This window comes from Mus caroli, unplaced genomic scaffold (assembly GCF_978045245.1).
Source record: "Mus caroli unplaced genomic scaffold, Mus_caroli_1 scaffold_4, whole genome shotgun sequence".
Lineage (NCBI taxonomy): Eukaryota > Metazoa > Chordata > Mammalia > Rodentia > Muridae > Mus > Mus caroli.
This window is the reverse complement of record NW_028227259.1, coordinates 66,645,082-66,663,312: the sequence shown is the minus strand read 5'-3', so window position 1 is coordinate 66,663,312 and position 18,231 is coordinate 66,645,082. Positions and strand designations below refer to the sequence as shown.

The window sequence follows — 18,231 nt, the reverse complement described above, 5'->3', positions numbered from 1 at the left end:
GAAGGTACATTTGCTTCGGCAAGCATGATCAAGGCTGACCTCATCCACTTAGAAGACTCCTTAATCTGGGGAATTCTTGCACTGAGCAAATGTTACAGAACAGTCAAGAGAAATGCCAGTGCGGGTTAGCATGCTCCTTCCACAGATAATCCTGTTAGGAGACATGTCTCGAGGTGTCTTGAGAACATAGTAGATATGTCAGTTAGAATCAGGGCCACTGTCATTTACTGTTCTATTTCTGACAAGAACAAAATGCCTGACTTAAGTAGCTATGCTGTGAACAACTCTCTCAAATAAAATGAGTGGGATAGCAACAATTTATCATCTAATGACAACTCATGTTGGTAAAAACTGTACACAAGCCAAAAAGAGCTTAAGAATTAATTTATACTACCAAGGTGGCTTTTTAGAATATTTAGAATATAGAGACTATAAAGACTAGTTCTCTACCTAGAGCAAGACTGAAAGCCTCTGTTACAGAATTTTGTTATAAATCTCTCTCTTTCTGTCTTTCTCTCTTTCTCTCTCTCTCTGGTCGGGTGTCCAAGTGACTGGCCAGGGTTTTTCATAAATGTCTGGGAAGCTTTGTGGAAGTTGAGCTTGTAAAATGTTGATCAAGTCTGACAAACATGTCACCAGAGAGCTGAAGACAGAAGACTCACATTTCCATACACAACACTCTCTTTTCTCCAAACCCTTGGAGATTGCTATTTAATCCACCTCTATAAAACTTTCCTAGCCGGGCGTGGTGGCGCACGCCTTTAATCCCAGCACTCGGGAGGCGGAGGCAGGTGGATTTCTGAGTTCGAGGCCAGCCTGGTCTACAAAGTGAGTTCCAGGACAGCCAGGGCTATACAGAGAAACCCTGTCTCAAAAAACCAAAAAAAAAAAAAAAAAAAAAAAAATTTTCCTGAGTACAGAGGCCTGGGACATGGCTCAGTGGGTAAAGGAGCTTGCTGCCAAACTTGATTATCTGAATTCAATTCCCGGAACCCAGGGTAGAAAGAGGCCACAACTCAAAGTTTTCCTCTGGTCTCTACCCATACTCCACGGCATATACCCCTCCCCCATCAAGTGCACACAAAATAAAGAGATAAAATATAATTTTAAAGCCTTCTCGAGTAAGTAGTTTTCATGGCCATAAATGCTTATTACTATGGTCAATTTCTTTCTTTTCTTGGCAGTGCTTGAGATAGAAGCCAGGGATTGCTGTCTGCTAGGCAACCGTTCATAACCTCCAGCCAGCACTCTGAGTCTCGGATCCCATTCTACCTCACTTACGCCTCCCAGCAACTGCATGAGATAATTACTATAATCATTCCCATTTTACAGATGAGCAAACACACTCAAGTGCCCGAGGTCACTAGTTTATAGGTAACAGAGACAGGATTTGAATCCAGAAGGTATGTTCTCTGAACTTTCAAGGGCGGATCTGCAGGGTGGATCTGAGATGAGGCATGGCAACTTTATCTGATTCATACATAGTCCTAGGGTATTGGGTAGGACAGTGGCTTTTAGCACCACCTCAGTTTGGCTTAAAAAACAAAAAAAGAAAGAAGGAAACAAAAAAAAATCCTCTTTGCTCCTCTCAGGGCGTGTGTTAGACCTCATCCTGCCTGTCCGCCATGCTCTTCACATGCGCCACTGACCCTGATCCCTCCTGGAACGTCTGCTTTCCTCCTTGCTTCAGCTAATGGCTTCTGAGACACTAGCTCTGAGAGCAGCAGCCACTGAGTCAATTGAGTAAAAGGAGCAAACAAAAGTGAAACTCCACAAATCCATTGCTGTCCCTCGACATCCTCAGGGGACTTGTTCCAGGATCCCCACAGACTCCAGAACCTGCAGATGCTCTAGTCTCCCATACAAAATATCAGAGTTTGCAAACAGCCTCCACATCAACTCCTATATCCTTCAAATAACCTCTTGATTGCCTAGAATGCCTAGCGTGGCGCCGGCACTCTGTGAATTGCTATACAGAGCATTAACAGCAAGAGAAAGAGTGTTTGTATATGTTCAGCATGGTTGCAGCTTTTTGACAAATATTTTTCTCTCTGCTGTTAGCTGAACACACTGACACGGAACCCAAGGCCGTGGAGGGTCAAGATTGATTTGGCATCAAGAACATTCATTTCCAAAGGATATTCTTAACACCCTGGAGAGTATGCAAAAGAACCTGGTAGGAAGCAATAGAAAATGTTTGGCATTTTTATTCACATTCTAAACTTGAAATTAGGAAGACATAGCTGGTCATAGTGGGGCACTCATGTAACCCCAGCGTGTTGGAGGTGGAAGCAGGAAGATTAGCAGTTCAAGACCAACCTCTGTGACTGAAAGAAAAAGAAAGGACAGAAAGGAAAGCCTGAGAATCACAGACTGTACTGTCATTTCCTTAGCATCCTCGCTTGGTACAATTGACCTATACAGTTCCAATCACACCAGGATGCTTATGCCTAGCACCTGAGACAGCAGACATATTCTTCAAGCCACTCATGAAGTTAGGACCTATGACTGTCTCTTGTGTACTGTACTAAAGTATATTTTCCTCCACAGGTCCAGTTGAGAAACTACTTACATTGATCCTATTTTCATTTTTTTACATACACTGATATTTATGAAATAGATGAGGGACTTGAAGTGAGCCCTGCAAAGAACTGCGAATAATTCTGGTCGCCATGCAAGCAGAAAGTAGACAGGAAATAGCAGAGTGTTGACCTCACCTCATACATTCCTCTCAGACACATCATAATACCGGGTTGATTGGATCTGACCAGAAGTTGGTGACAGGAAAAAGGCACAAAAGAGCCCTGATTGTATCAAAGCTTAGATTCATAGCTCCTGTTCTCATCAACGACCTTTGTCTGAGTAAATGCTATCTGTGCCTTTGGGAAACTAGCTACAAGTATATTTCTATGGTTTTAAATAACTATTTTTCTTAGTGGTTTATTAATAGCTTAACTTTTTCACCAATCTAGAACTTTGCTACTCAAAACACAGTTTGCAATAGAATAGCCTGGCCTTCACCTGGTCGCTTATGAGAAACTCGGACTTGGGCACCATCAAGCACTGGACCATGATTTTAATTTTCTTTTTTCTTTTTACTTTAACCCCCATCACCCATGGCTCACATGCACATTGCAACTTGAGAGACACTGAAGTTTCTAAACAAAAGCCTTGAGGAACAAGAGTCCTGACAATTCAGTTCTTATCTATAAATCTAATCAGGTTTTTTTTTCTGTTGAATTCTTGAACCCCAAAGCTTATCGTTTTAAATATACATTATAAACATCCTTCGACAAACACTATAAACTGTCCCCTTAAATCCCAAATTCTGTTAAGCAATCTCTGTATAATGGCAGCGTTTCCTCATTACTCCCCATATACTTGAAATGAGCATCCCGACCCTGGCACCGCACAAACTCTGGCCGTGCATCTTTTGATCCCTGTCTCAACTTACTTTTGTTTGATCGTCCGCTTTAAACACATAGCAGAGGCTCTGCCGGTGCGCAGCATCCTCCTTAATGAGGCAAGCAAAGTAGCTCGGGTCGTGACTGTTGTGAATCAGTTTGTGCACACGCTGAGGCTTGCACTCAAAGATGCTGGAACAGATGAGCGGGTCCCATGGTTGACTCTTCTCCAGGTCAGGCTCGCACCGCAGTCCGGAGGGCGAAACCCAAAGGCGGACTTGCTTCGTCCCAGGCTCCTTTTTAGAGCACTGGCCACTAAGTCTGCGTACCTCGGCTACCACCCACGGCAGCATGGGCATAGTGGTGAGAGAATGCACGGGTAAGGAGCCCACCAGCTGCAAGCCGAAGTCCACGGACACTTCGTTAGGGAACGGATGCTTCCTCGCTGTGAATGTGATTGCCTCCATCCTGGGAGAGGTCTGAAGAGCCAGGAAAACGTGCTACTGTTTTCCTACTTTAAATGAAGTAATCTATTTCACATGCTTCCGAGGGCAGAATCCTGGGGAAGAAGAAAACAGACCATTAGAATTTAATGAAGCCACAGTGATAGCTGATTGCAGCGTTGTCATTCCAGAATTTAACAGTCTGAAACCAAACCGTAAGAAGAAATGGATACTCGTTCAACTAAACCCTGCCTAGAATGAGATTTCCTGAAATTGTGTTACATCTAAAATTAACCAGTTACACCGAAAAAGGGTGTAACTGTCACACTCACTGTGGGACACAAAGACCCTCCTGGGGATCTGTTGGAGAATATGAGCCTCCTACTGTCAGGGTGCAGGAAAAAGCATGGTGCAGGGGGTGGGGCTAGAGAGATGGCTCCACGGTTAGGACCACATGTTGCTCTAATGAAGGACCTCAGCTTAGCTCCCAGCTCCCACATGTTGGTTCACAGCCACCTGTAACTCCAGTTCCAAGGGATCTGCTACCTCCTTCTCACCTTTGCAGGCACTAAGCACACACATGATACACAGATACACATGCAAGCAAAACACTCACACATAAAATGAGTAAATCACACATACACACACACCCCACATATATTAAGAGCACGGGAGAAAATGAGATGGCTCTGACAGTTACAGTCTGGTGGATTACTTTAAAATTATGTCATGGAATTTTACAAAGATAATACAATTTGCCACCCCCAAAAGGAATCCTGTAAGGGGAAAAAACGTATCCACCCCTCTTTATAGTTTTCTGAAGTAGACCCATCTAACAGTTGACCTAATCACTTACAATAATTTCAAATTGACTTTTTGGACAAAAATCTAGGACCTCTTTCATTCTAGGCTACTGCCCTACTACTGAGCTATAGCCCCAGGACAGACTCATCTTATTTAACTTTACTTGATTTATGAAGCAAAGCTCGAGGGGTTTTCTTTTGTTTATGTTTTAATGTATATGAGTGTTTTGCCTGAATATATGTATGCGTATCACATTGAATGTCTGGTACCCAAGAAGGCCAGAAAAGGAGACAGAGTTATAACTAGAGGTATAGATGGCTCTTCGTCTCCATGTGAGTGCTTAGAACCAAACTGGATCCTCTGTAAGAGCAGTCACTGCTCTTCACTACTGAGCCGTCTCTCCAGCACCAAGAGGTGGCATTTACTAAGATATTTTAATATACATTTCAAGCACTAGCATCAGGAGCAAGGAAGGAGATGGGAAGAAACTGAGACATACCTGAGCACATGGGTATGGGCTCGGCAAAGCAGAGTCTCCCATGCTCAACATGCAAGGGGCTCTTCTGGAGTCTGTCTAGATCAGGGGTTCTCAACCTTCCTGATGCTGTGGCCCTTTAATACAGTTCCTCATGTCATGATGACCCCAACTATAAAATTATTTTGTTGCTACTTCATAACTGTAATTTTGCTACTGTTATGAATCATAATGTAAATGTCTGATATGCAGGATGTCTGACATGTGACCCCCCCCAAACGGGTTGTGACCCACAGGTTGAGAACCACAGGTGTAGGGGGGTTGGTTCTGACGCTTTGATCAAGAATCTGTGTTTACTGATGCTGAAGGTCCTTGCCCCCAATTGGTTTTTGATCTATCAATAAAGATGCAAGTGGCTAATGGTTGGGCAGAAAGAAAGAGGCGGGACTTCCAGGTTCAGGCAGGCTAGGAAAGAGGAAGAGAAACTAGATACTTGAGGAAGAGAGACAGGACAGACTTGGAGCTACAGGGGAGATCTTCCAAAATCTAGGAAGAAAGGGAAAGCGGCCCAAAAGTGTCTTGGGCAGCAAGATCAATGGGATTCGGAGAAGGTAACTGGGCAACTAAGCTGAGAGCAGATGTAGAGGTGATGAGCTAGGAGTGAAGGTAAGGGCTAGCCACAGAAGGCTTAGCCACAGAACCAATAAGCCAGTTTAAAATGAGCTAAAGTGTGTGTGTACCTTTTATCCATGAATCCAAGATAGCTCCTGGGCAGGTGTAGGTGTGTGTGTGTATATGTGTGTGTGTGTGCAACCAGCCAGGAACACAAAGCGGTGCACACAAAACTACAGGCTACACAGGAGAGGCTCAGGCTCACAAGTTCATACTCCATTAAAATATCCTTGTACTTTTCACATTCTAAACACTAAGCTAAAGATTAGTTTGCTTGGCTCACTGGAAGCCCACACTTTAACCGTTGTCACTTTACCAACAGATGTCAATAGCATCTTTTCCAAACCCAAACTCTCTTGATTAACTTTCTTTCTGTATCATCAGCATCTACCCTTGATGCATCTTACAGCTCATCCCAGGGGATGGCAAAGGCCTTTTGTGCTAAACTCAACTGCCAATAGCATCTAACCTCTATTCACCTTTACCCTGACCCAGCCTTGAGTCCGTGCCTCCCTGTAGAGTATTGACCAACACAGAAGAATCTCCAGGAAGGGACTGGTCCTGTACCTTCACTCTGACTCCCCACCACCTGATACAAGTAGGGCCTCCTCAAGGATATTTTAAACTACCTGACCCTGAGTCTGACACAGAGTGGAGCCTCATGGTTATCTTAAAGTACGAGAGAATCATCCCCTGTCCTCACAGGCTGATGACAACAAAGGATGAGAAGGAGGGGCATTTTTCTTTGACATCGACCCACCCTCTGCCTCAAGCCTTCCATTTCATTTTCTCACACAAATCTCTCCCAGATGTTTACTCTTGCTGCCTTCTCTCTCTGTTGCCCATCCATTTCTGCTTGCATCCTCCCCTGCACTGGAATGACACTGAGAAATCTATGTGTTAAAGCCACTCAGGTCTTCCAGGTTGTGAAATCCTGAAACAGCAAAGTGGTCCTTCCACTGCCTTGCTCCAGGCAGACCACACCTCCCTTCTTCTTTTTATTTCTTCCCCATTATCATACATCTTGTGTACATGTGTTTGCATGTGTGTCAGTGGACGTAGGTGGGTGGGAGTGTACATGGAGGACAGATGGTGATGGTGACAGTCATCCTCCAGTTCTGCTCCAGCTTATTCATTTAGGTAAAGTCTCTCAATCAAGCCCAGAGCTTCCCAATATAGCTAGTTTCCATAACCAGTTTGTTCTGAGGATCCCTTTCTCTGCCTTCCCAGGCTGTGATTACAGGTAAGTACATGTAATTATCATGTGCAGCCAGCATGCATGAGGGTTCTGATGATCATAACTCTGGCCCTCACATTTGCATGGCGAGAGCTTACTTGACCCCAGCCTTTGTACACTCCCCTTCTTGAGACTCTTCTGGCTCCTGCCTTACCTGCCAGGTGCTTCTTTTCAGGTTATTTGAAGGCCTCCAACCTCTGACCCTACTCTTTCCCCTTATTACACCTGCTTTTTCTTTAGACAATATTACCTTTTGGTGCCAACAAACACATCCAAATAACATTACTGGCAATTTTACGCATGCTATGTGTTGTCTTAAGGCGACTCTTATGAACCAGGAGATCAAAGTTCTTGAAGAGCTTGTCACAAAGTGACACAGAAGAATTTGTATCAGGTCCCAGAGGCTACTCTCTTGACTACTAACCCCATACACAAAATGAGCTGACCATAGACACTCTAATAATTTCCAGATAGTTTTTCCTTACAGACACTTTTCTGAGTTCAAGATCAGCCATTCTTACTTTTATCTCACCTTCTTTGCTGATAAGTACCTCAGCCTGACTGTAGCTGTTTTACAACTCAGTCTCATCCCCCCTTCCCAGAACTTCTCCTCCCGCATCTCAGCAAAGAGCATCACTGTCCAGTCACACTGCACTCCTAGGGCAAATGCCTGAGACAACCAACTTAGAATGAGAAAAGTTTTGCTTTGGCTTAAGACTGCAGACATTCAAACTGTGACAGGTTGGCTATGTTGTTACTCTTAAGAGATGACATTCTAGCAGGAAGGTGTGGCAGCTACATCACTTAATCCACACAAACAAACAAGAGGACAAGGAAGGGCCTAGGGTCCCACCATCTCCTTCAAGGGCACATCTTAAGTATCTTAGAGACACCTCCCCACTCCCCACCCCCCACAAGGCTCACCTTTAACAGTCCCATCATCTCCCAGAAGTGGCTTCTCAAAGACCAAGCTTTTACCACTTGGACCTTCTGGCAGCGTTAGGGATGGATATGACAGCACTGGCCACAGGCTCTGAGATTCCTCCCCGATCCCATCAGTCCTGACTCTACCATATAAATATATCTGACCTTTCCCTCCCCTAGGGAACGCTTCGGCTATTCTACCAGTCATCACGGGCCATGAGCTCCACACATGCACATTCTCTTGGACTCCCCCGCCTTATATTCCCTCTAATGTCCTCTTCCACATACTTTTTGACTCTTAAGATAGAGAAGCAATCACAGTCACCATCTAAGATGTGGTTTCTCATGGCCTGGTGCCACAGTACATGCTGTTCCATTCCCCTCTTTGGAACATCAGGCTTGTCACTGACTGTAAGGGGCCACACACATACACTTATGCATATGTGTGTGAGTATGTGTGTGCACATGAATACACTTGTAACGGATAAGCAAGCCTTCACAGTTCAACTGCTGAGGGAAGAAGTAAATTTCCCGCGTGGAAGGTAAAGGACCAACAGCAATGACCAGAGTCAGCATTGATGCTAATTTCCCAACTTCCATGGTCCAGATGGCACCTATCACAGTGAATTCCAGTAAAAGAAGCTGGGCTTAGAGAACTGCATTATGGGGAGGGGTACATTGCACCAGAGGAAGTCACTGTTTCTATCAACCGTAGATGTTTACGGCAGAAACATGATGAGAAATGTAGTTCAGAACAAAGGCACTCGGTATCCTTGCTCGGGGGATGTGTAGAAACATGAGGGACCCACAGAGAAGAATCATCTCTCAACCAGCCCCACTCTCATCTTTTGATTCCAACCTAAATATTTGCATCACTGCTGAAGCAACCACAGCCTCTTTCTTCCCAGTAGCTCAGAGCCGCCAGCAGCACGTCCTTTCCATTACTGAACTCTGAGGCCTGTCATTGTGTTTATTTTAAGAGTCTGAATAGGCATCCTTCAACAGGATTGCAAGCTTTTTAAACTGTTAAAGTTTGGAGTTAGGAAAAAAATCAATATTCAAATTCTAAACCTTTTCTAAGATCAAAATGAAGTCTGTTCTTTACTCTGTTTTCCCATATTTCATATATATGAACATCCATATATATGCATGTATTCTAAAAGTAACATTTTGTATTTTGAACATAGCTTAGAACTAATTTTCAAGATGTATTTTTGTTATTTCTAAGTATGTGTGTGTATGTGGGTATGAGCCCATGAATGCAGGGGCCCTTGGAGGTCAAAAGTATCAGGTCTCCCTGGAGCTGGAGCTGCAGGCAGTTGTGAGGCAACCAAAGTGGGTGTTGGAAATCAAGCTCTAGTCTTCTTAAAGAGTGGTATCAACTCTTAACTGAGGAACCTCTCAAGCCCCAGTGCTATAGGTTGGCTTTTTTATTTATTTTAAATATTCAAACCTCCAACAATAAAGCAATATTACTTTATTTAAATATTGCTATCTTTAAAAAATAAAGATAGTCATGTAACAATAAAGCAATATATGCCTGAAAATATTTTATGAAAGTGGGAGTCTCTCCCTCTCATCCTCTACTCTAGCATACAGCCTTTCATGTAACAGATAGCCATAAAAGTTCATATAATCCAGTAAATAATATTCTCTCCCCCTTTACAGGTAAAAGCCTGGCTTGACATCCAGCCCTGTAACTGAATCTGCCCTAAGTTCTAACCGTTGACAGCTGTTAATCTCAAGACGTGTTTAAAGAAACTCTAGAATTAGCACAAAGGGCAGACCTGAGGTCTATCAATTATTTTAGGTAATGCACTTATAAATCAGGTGGCAGCAAGCATGACAGAATCCTTCTCCGCTTTCTTGTCATTTCAGTCTCCCAGTGAACAATCACTCATCGAATTAGTTCTGCCATTTTATTGGCAAAAGCATCTGAATGCTTTGGATGCTTCCCTTTCCAGCCACCTGTGTGGGATTCTGGCGAAAGCAGTTAGACCTTAATACTGCTTAGAAAAAAAGAATCAAACTGAAGTTCAATATCACACATAATTATTTCTGAGTAATTCAGATTATTCTAATGTAAGTGTTACGGTTTGGATATCAACTGACGCACAGAGGCTCCTGTTCTGAGCAGTGGGTGCTGCGGTTTGGGGAAATTGTATGGCCTTTGGGATATGTGGCCCAGCTGCTGGAGACAGAAGTGGGTTGGCTGCTGGGGACAGGACCCTAAGCCTATATCCACCTCTGGTTTCAGCCTGTGCTCTTTTCCCATTCTGTCAAGATGTAAAGAGCCCCACCATGCTTCCCGCAGCACATGCTTCCCTTTCCTCCTGTCAGTCACAGCAACACAGGTTGGCCAACTCAGGCCACCATGATGAACTGGTATTTCTTGAGCTTGGGATCCAAAATGGAGTCTTCCCCCCTCAGTTGCTTCTGCTTGATATTTTGTCAGAGCAACAAGAAAAGTAACTAACACAATGGGATTCAGAATAACTTAGGCTAGGTAAATGATCATATTATCGTTCAATCATGAAATTGTCATGAAATAAATGAAATACCCCATAATATTAGCAAATCACCGCATTGTTTTCAGAACTATTCCAAGTCACCTCACTTTCAGGAATTAACCCTTGCATTTCAAACTCCCAAGTGAACTACCTATTGTGAGGTCCCTTCTGTCTTGTACCCATAGCAGTAAACATCTCCACCTGTTCCTAGGATCTTGTTAGCAAAGTCATGTGTGTGCAAGCCTGAACCTCCCAGATAATCTTTAAACATAGCCACCCAAACACAAGAGCATGCTTTTCCAGGAACCTTTTCAACAGTCTTGTTAAGGAGATCTGCTACCCCTGAAAGGATGCACTTAGGATCATAAAACTTTAAAGAGAGCCAGGTCCTTTTAAGCCATTTAGGAATTTACCTCATATATGAAACGAAGTGACTAGGTTCTAGAGAAGTGGCTTGTCTAAATTAAGTGACAGATTTGGGACAGTCCAAGCCCCTGACTCCTATCCACAGGCTGGAAAGAACCTCAACTTCCCCCATGAGAACACTTTTAAGAGTGAAGTTAAAAAAGCAAGTCTCTTAACTTCTCCAAATCTGAAGTTTATTCTTATAGGAGAATAAAATGAGATCATATTTCAAGTTTCTTCTGTTTCTAAAAATCTGGTGACTGCAATTTCCATAATGCAGGATACCAAATGTCCTCCACATTGTGTGAGGATATAAAGCTGTTTCCATCTTAGGTTGAAGAACAAAAATGTGGGGGAAGTACACGAATGCTAAGAACAAGAGAAGCCGGTGCACTTCTCTTGTGCCACGCTGCACAGTGGGAACCCTCTTTCTTCCCGGCTCCACAGCACCCCATCCCAGCAAACCACAGAGGGTAGGATAGAATTTTTCAATAGCCAGCCTGGGCAGTTTCAGCTGTCATCTGCCCAAATCCTGGCAGAAGGGTACCAGGGCTCAATGTGGTTTGAGTGGATGCCCTAGGGTCATGTTCAAGAAGACTGGCACTCAAAGTGGTGGTGTTAAAAAGGTTTGGGACCTTTAAGAGGCAGGGCCTAGTGTTGGGTGGTTGGATCGAGTCCCCCCTCGTGAAGAGATTAAATACTACTCTCATGGTGAGTTGCTTCTGCAAGAATAACAAAAGGGGTCTCACATAAGGGGTCTGGTCCATCCCATACCCTCGTTGCTACTTCCCCTCGTCACTCAAGATCTCTACTCCTCACACAGCCTCAGCCTTGTGATGCTATTCACCAGGTTATGTTGCATCAGGGTGCCCTTACCATATGTGTGTTCCTTGATGTCCTAGTTTGGTTCCTGTTGCTGTGGTAAGACACTGACCAAAAGCAATTTTGAGGGGTACAGGGTCTATTTGGTTTACACTTCAACATCACAGTCCACTAACGAGGGAAGGCAGGGAAAGAGCTTAAGATGATGGAAACCTGGAGGCAGGCATTGAAGCCACAGCCATGGAGGAATACGGCTTATTGGCTTGCTCTCCATGGCCTGCTCAGCTTGGTTTAGTATATAGCCTATAACCACCTGAGTAGGGGTAGCCCCACCACAGTGGGCTGTGCCCATCCATATCAATCAGCAAATAAGAAAATGTCCCACACGCCCACAAGCCAATCTGATGATGACAGTTCCTGAATCAAGAGTCACTCTTCTCGGGTGGTTCTTACTCTGTGTCAAGTTGATAAAAATGAACCAACACATAGGGCATTTGGGATCTCCTCACCAGAAATGTAAACCAAATAGCACCCCCCCAAAAGTATTCAGGCAACAGGGTATGATGGTGCGAGCCTTAACTTTTAGTACTTAGGAGGTAGAGGCTAGTAGATCTCTGTGAGTTCAAGGCCAACCTGGTCTACATTGTGAGTTTCTGGACAGTCAGGGCTATACATTGAGTCCCTGTCTTGAACATCAGAATTTCCAGCCTCAGGTATTTGAGTTTTAGTGACACACAAAAAACAATTAAGACGGGGCTGGAGAGATGGCTCAGCGGTTAAGAGACTGACTGCCCTTCCAAAGGTCCTGAGTTCAAATCCCAGCAACCACATAGTGGCTCACAACCATCCGTAATAAGATCTGATGTCCTCTTCTGGTGTGTCTGAAGACAGCTGCAGTGTACTTACATATAATAAATAAATAAATCTTAAAAAAAAAACAATTAAGACAAAAAAGAAAGAGGCAGAGAAAAGGGGGTGTGTGCCTCCAGTTCCTAACCAGGTTAAGAAATAGCCAACATCAATTAGCTGTTGGGGGACCTTGGAAGAATCAGGAAATTTCCTGAGGGCCACTCTCTTCCTATGAGTCAGTGCTTTAATCAAGTGGGTCTGAGCCGAACTGCATTCCAACCTTGTACTCCAGTCTCACACAGTATGACCACTGCTTACACACAGTATGACACCATGGCTGTCACTTCTCCCTGCCCCAGCCAGGGCAGTGATCAGATAAAGATGGTCCTTACAGAGGTGGACATGGAGTTACAGAAGCCTGTGGTCCCAACCTGTTCATCATCTTGAATACTGAGTGTCGGGGTGTGCCTCTCTAATTTGATATGTCAAGTGATGACATTTTGGAATGGCTTCTTACATAAGTCAGAGCTAATTGACACCAGTCCTGTACCCTACTGATATTATCTTACACTTTGTTATACAGGTTGTGAATAACCCTCCCTCCTGCCTGTCTGCTTTGAGTAGTAACAACAGTCAACACAAAAGAGTGCTGTGTAGCTACCAACTGACTTAATTCACAGCCACCATAGACAACCGAGTGAAGAAACTGTGAGGGCACTTGCCAAGTTCAAATGCTTAAGTACAGAATCGGGATTTGAACCTGGTTCTTTTGACTCTTGGGTTCATGCTTACCCCTCATTGCTGGAGGAACACTTGTGGCTAACCACCTCTTGGCCCTTTTGCACTCCCACAACTGAGGGGGCTCAGCTTTATCTTCCTACTTCACAGAAAGGGTTACCTCCCTAATAAATGGGGAAGGCGGGATTTGAATCCTGACCTGTCTTGTGTACAACTCCTGTTCTTTTCACTCAAATAGTATCGTTACCCCTCAAGCATCTTCTAGTTGGGGTGGCTTGTTTGTTCTACCTACATTTTCCATGGCCTTAGAAATTCAAGCTTAATGTCAGAGTTAAGATATAAAGTAAATAAACATAGTAGTAAATAGCAGTAATTTTAATTAGGTTCCAGGAATGTTTTAAGCACTCTAAATGTTTATGTTCATAAATTCTGACAAGCCCATAAATCTTGTCTTGCTTGCAAAGTACAGATCCATCTATTCCATATAATATTTGTTTTGTTATGTTTTTATTTTTATACTAGGCCTCCTCCACACTAGGCAAACACTCCAAAACTGTTCTATATCCCCAGTCCCCTTTGCCTTTCATTAAGCAATGTTCTGTCTTAAAAGTGAAATTCTGTCTTACTCTCCATCTTCCTGCCTCAGCTTCTATAGTAATTGGAATTGCAGGTGTGTACTTCTGTTAAGAAGTGAATAATGATTTGCTGAAATTTAATGAACTTGTTATCTTTGGGTGGGGTTTGGTAGGTTGGTTTGGAGGCTTAGGGCTACAATGGCCTGTCATCAAGGAAGGCCACAAACTTACTACATAGCCAAAATGGACCTTAAGCCTTCTGGCCCTCTTCCTCCCAGAGTACTAGGGGTTACAGGTATACACCACCACACCCAAGATAGGTATTATCTAGTAAGAGAGAACTGGTTGCTATTATCTCAATATCCATCAAACTCAGCATTCAATGTATTTGTTAGTACTAAGACATATTTCCCACACTCTCCTTGATCTCACTGAAGCCTAAGTATTAGGATTATTTTATACAATCTAAAACTTTCCTATATATTTGCAGTCTGAGAAGGGGTCCGTTGCCTTTAGATCTACGAAGCTATCAAATTGAATTTTTGACTGAAAAAAAAAATCAAAACTCTTGACTGTGGAAACCATCATGTCTTTTGTGAAGAGTCTTCTCTTAAAATGTTTTCATTGATGTATAGAGTTAAGAAAGAAGGAGATGGGGGTGGGGGGCAAGGAGGGCAAAGCAACATGCACAGGAACAGCTCTGAAGACAAAAGTCCGTTTCATTCGCTCCTGGGATGTGAATCCTGCATGCCCTGGTTGCTGCTGGAGCCTTTCGGTCACTTTAATGGACAGATTATGCTTCTCCAAGTTTAATATCCAAGGAACAGGCCTGACAAGGATGAGAGACAGATCAAGTTCTAGGATTACCTCAGTCGTTAAACTTGAGAAGGGTAGGAAAGCAGACACAGAAAGAGCAAGGCAAAATAACTGTCTCATACACACACACAACACACACACACACACAGGTGTGTATAAGTGTTTTAAGTTTTCTTGAGACTAGAGAAACTTTGGGCACTGGGGCCTACTGGGATGGGGGCGATTCTGGAAGTTTTCATTTGCTGATTTAAGAGAAGCATATTTGAAACAGCACCCTGCAAGCATCCTTCTTGTCTTCCTTGTCCCTTATTCTATCAAATAGCTGTTGGGGGAGGGGCATTAGTTAGTCCTCTAAGGGCACACCCTAGAAAATAATGGGTCACAAAGTAGCTCCCACCAACACCTGGCTCTGCACCTTGGCTGGGGCCTTCTTAGTCCAGGTATTCCAGGAATGAAGGATCAGAGATTAACAAAGGCTAGGTAGTGAAGGGCTAAGGGGGCAGTCAGTGATCCTCCAGACACCCATCCATCGCCTCCAGGTTTCCTCGGGTACTGGGACTTGAATGTTAGAAGGGTTATACATTAGTAGGGTTATCAGGGAACCCTCAGGCTCTCCTGGAACAGATAAGGGTAGGTTGTGTCGGGGAGGCTCACTGCAAAGCTCTCCTTTGGTATTAATAAGTCATAACTACAGTAATGCTTTTCCCCTTTTCTATGGGTTTGTAAATGACTGAACAAATCCACACACCCCCAGAAGCATCCCTTTTAATGGTCCTCTGCTGATTTCAGACTGTCCATTGCACCACATTTGGTCCCTTGGTCATTAGTTCATACATGCAGCCTTTTATGGGGTACCAGCTAACTCACTGCAGCATCTACCACTCAGTAGAGCTCATGGTACATCAATGGTTTCTTACAGATAAACTTAGAGTGTTGGTCCCTTTAACTTGGTAGGAATGAACATTAAACACTGGCACATTGGAGGCCCAGCTTCCCATTGCTAAGAGTTTTGCAAAGCACCCACCCGCTTATGCACTCTTCATGCCTCTTCCTGACTCCTTAAGAAAGTCCTCAGGGTTCCCAGAGAGGAACTGATTCTGCAGAAGGGGGACCCCGGTGAATGCTGAGAAAAGAGAAAAGAACTCGCTAGCCTCAGCGAGCTCTCAGGCAAGGTAGTGAGACCCTGAAAAGTGATATATTCCTACCTCTGCGTACAGCTGCCCTCTCCTTCTCCCATCCCACCCCTCCCACCTTGAGCAAGCTCCACAAACAATAAAGCCTAAGTGTGGCCATTCTCCAACTCATGGGAATCCTACTTCACATCTAGGGGGGGCTTAAAAGGGATCTTTTGCCCATGGAGGTGCAACGCAAAAAGTTTAGAAGTTTAGACTTGTAGAGACAGCTGAGCTTCCTGGGTGTGACCCATTTAAATTAGGTCATTCAAAAATTCCCTTCTAACACCTGGTTCTAAATAGAAGAACGGCTTGCAGCCACTAAGAGGACGAAGGAGGGGTGTACGTAGGAGGTGAATGCCTGCCATCATCAGTACCAGGGCGCTGAAGATGTTTGCTGAGAGAAACAATCATCACTTTCAATTTCTTTTCCTTTTTAAGCAACTTCCGGAGAACAAGGCATTTAAAATAAAATCACAACCCGGAACGCCACACCTAGGTGGGGTTCAAACAGAACAGAAACATCTTTTAGAAAAGAAGAGAACAGCAACCTGTGAAGTTCGAGTGAGCCTCATACTAACGTAGCAACCCGGAAGCTGCTAGGAAACAAGCCGGGTTTCAAAATGACCAGCACAGGATGTGCCCATAGAAAGAAATGTTGCGTGCACCGAGAAGCTGCCAAAGTTACCGCTGCAAAGTACCCTGAACTTTCAAAAGGTGGCCTGGGGTCACTCTGACTGGCCTCGACCAAGCTGGATGCCTTACAAACACTTGCGCCCCGGTGATATTTGGCGGGAGGGAGGGGGGCGGGATATGCAAGGAAGAGGAGCAGGGGACCTGAGCACCTTCGTCGCAGCGCAGAAAGCATCAAGGTTTCGTTCCCCCCTCCCACCCCCCAGCAGAGGACAACAAGGTAGCTCTAAAATCCTGCCTCTTCCCCCTCCCCCACCAGAGCACCCCCGAGAGACCCGACAGCAACGCCCTTGGGTGGCGGGACCGCGCCTTCTCTGCAGCAAGGGAGCTCAGGGGCATGCTGGAGGTGGAGGGCTGCCCCGCACCCTAAGGACCCAGGGTGGAACCTACCAGTGAGGTGGCACGCTCAGAACTCAGGGCTGAGCTAGGGCGCGCAGGTGCTCCCGGGCACCCAGAAGATGGCCTGGGCGGGCGGGGCGTTCATGGTCCTCAGCTGGCTGTGCTCTTGCCGCCCCACGCTGCTGGGGTGGGGTCCACTCCACAGTCTCTGCTTCTCTTGCGGGTTGAAGAGACGGCCGGTCCGAGGTGGCTTGCAGCAACAGGCACCGCGGTGTGGCCGGCGGCGGCGACAGCAGCTGAGGAGGAGGAGGAGGTGTCTGCGCGCGGCTCGCTCGCGTTTCCTCCTCCCGGGCTGGGCGAGCGCTGGGGAAAGCAGAGGCGGGGGAGGGGGACAGCAGCCGGAATCTCCCTAGTGAGTCCCCCGGGAGCCAAGAACAGGAGTAGATGCCCTCCCTTCCCCTCCACACCACGGGACTCTGGCTAGGCGACTCGGCCCAGACCGGCGAGTCACTGGCGAGCAACAGCTGCTGCAGTGCGGGTCCTCAGCGGCCTCCCTCCCCTCGCTCCCCAGCGGTCCATCCTCAGCCCGCCCAGGGGCCACCAGGCGCCACCCCACGAGAGCTCGGAGAAGGTGCAAGCATCGCCACCCCATCCAGCCTCAGCGCGAAGTCCTGGCCCCGAATATTCCCTGCGTGCTCACAAGTGATTATGGCCCTCGCGGCGGGATGTGTGGTCACACACCGGGCTCTTGACCGCCTATTTATAGCAGGTAGCCCTGCCCTTGGCTGCTTTGGCCTTCGAGGCTCTCAGCAGGTGGTAGCGGAGCCCGCGCTCCCTGAGGGATCCTGCTTCTCTGCACGCACTCCTCCGAAACGGACCCGGAGATCACTGCGCAGCATACCCGCAGGCCACCCAGCCACCAGCCCTTCCCCCGCATCATCCTTCTTGCATTGGGGTCGAATGGCAGGTTGGGGGCTGGTTGTGGGAACCAGGAACCGAAGCAGGATGGGACGCTGGCACTCCAGGCAGCAAAATCAGGGATTCTGAGAAACACCCGGGATGAAGCGCCCTCCGCGGGTTAGCCTCTACTAAACCCATCTCTAGCCAGGTGCGAGGAGTGACGCAGAGCCCGGACCGCGCGCTTTTTCCCTCTCTGCGTGCGGAGCTCACACACGCACGCACTGCGCGTCTGTGTGCACGCCAGAGAGCCACAGAAAGCTCTCAAAGCACCATCCCCGCAGGTTAAAGAGGCAGATTCACTCCAAAGAGCAGAAGGGATCCAAGAAAAGTGAGCGGTGCACGTGGCTTGGATTGTATCTAGAGCCCTCAGTAGCTGCCCTGTGGGGTTAATTC

At 45.8% G+C, this 18,231-nt stretch overlaps 1 protein-coding gene across 2 annotated transcripts in view; it reads right to left on the bottom strand.

Moving 5' to 3' along the window:
* The window catches only part of Tbc1d1 (TBC1 domain family member 1), a 207,428-nt gene extending 189,429 nt beyond the window's left edge, over positions 1-17,999 (bottom strand). The window contains exons 1-3 of one of the 2 annotated variants that reach the window (XM_085836706.1): positions 17,579-17,999; positions 16,930-17,174; positions 3,455-3,963 (exon numbers count right to left, since the gene is read on the bottom strand). In XM_085836706.1, the coding sequence (XP_085692832.1) occupies positions 3,455-3,871 (417 nt within the window). In that variant the 5' untranslated portion in view covers positions 3,872-3,963; positions 16,930-17,174; positions 17,579-17,999. Of the gene's footprint in view, positions 1-3,454; positions 3,964-16,929 lie in introns of both variants that reach the window. The other variant, XM_085836708.1, reaches the window with a different exon arrangement.
* Between the last annotated feature and the right edge of the window lie 232 nt (positions 18,000-18,231).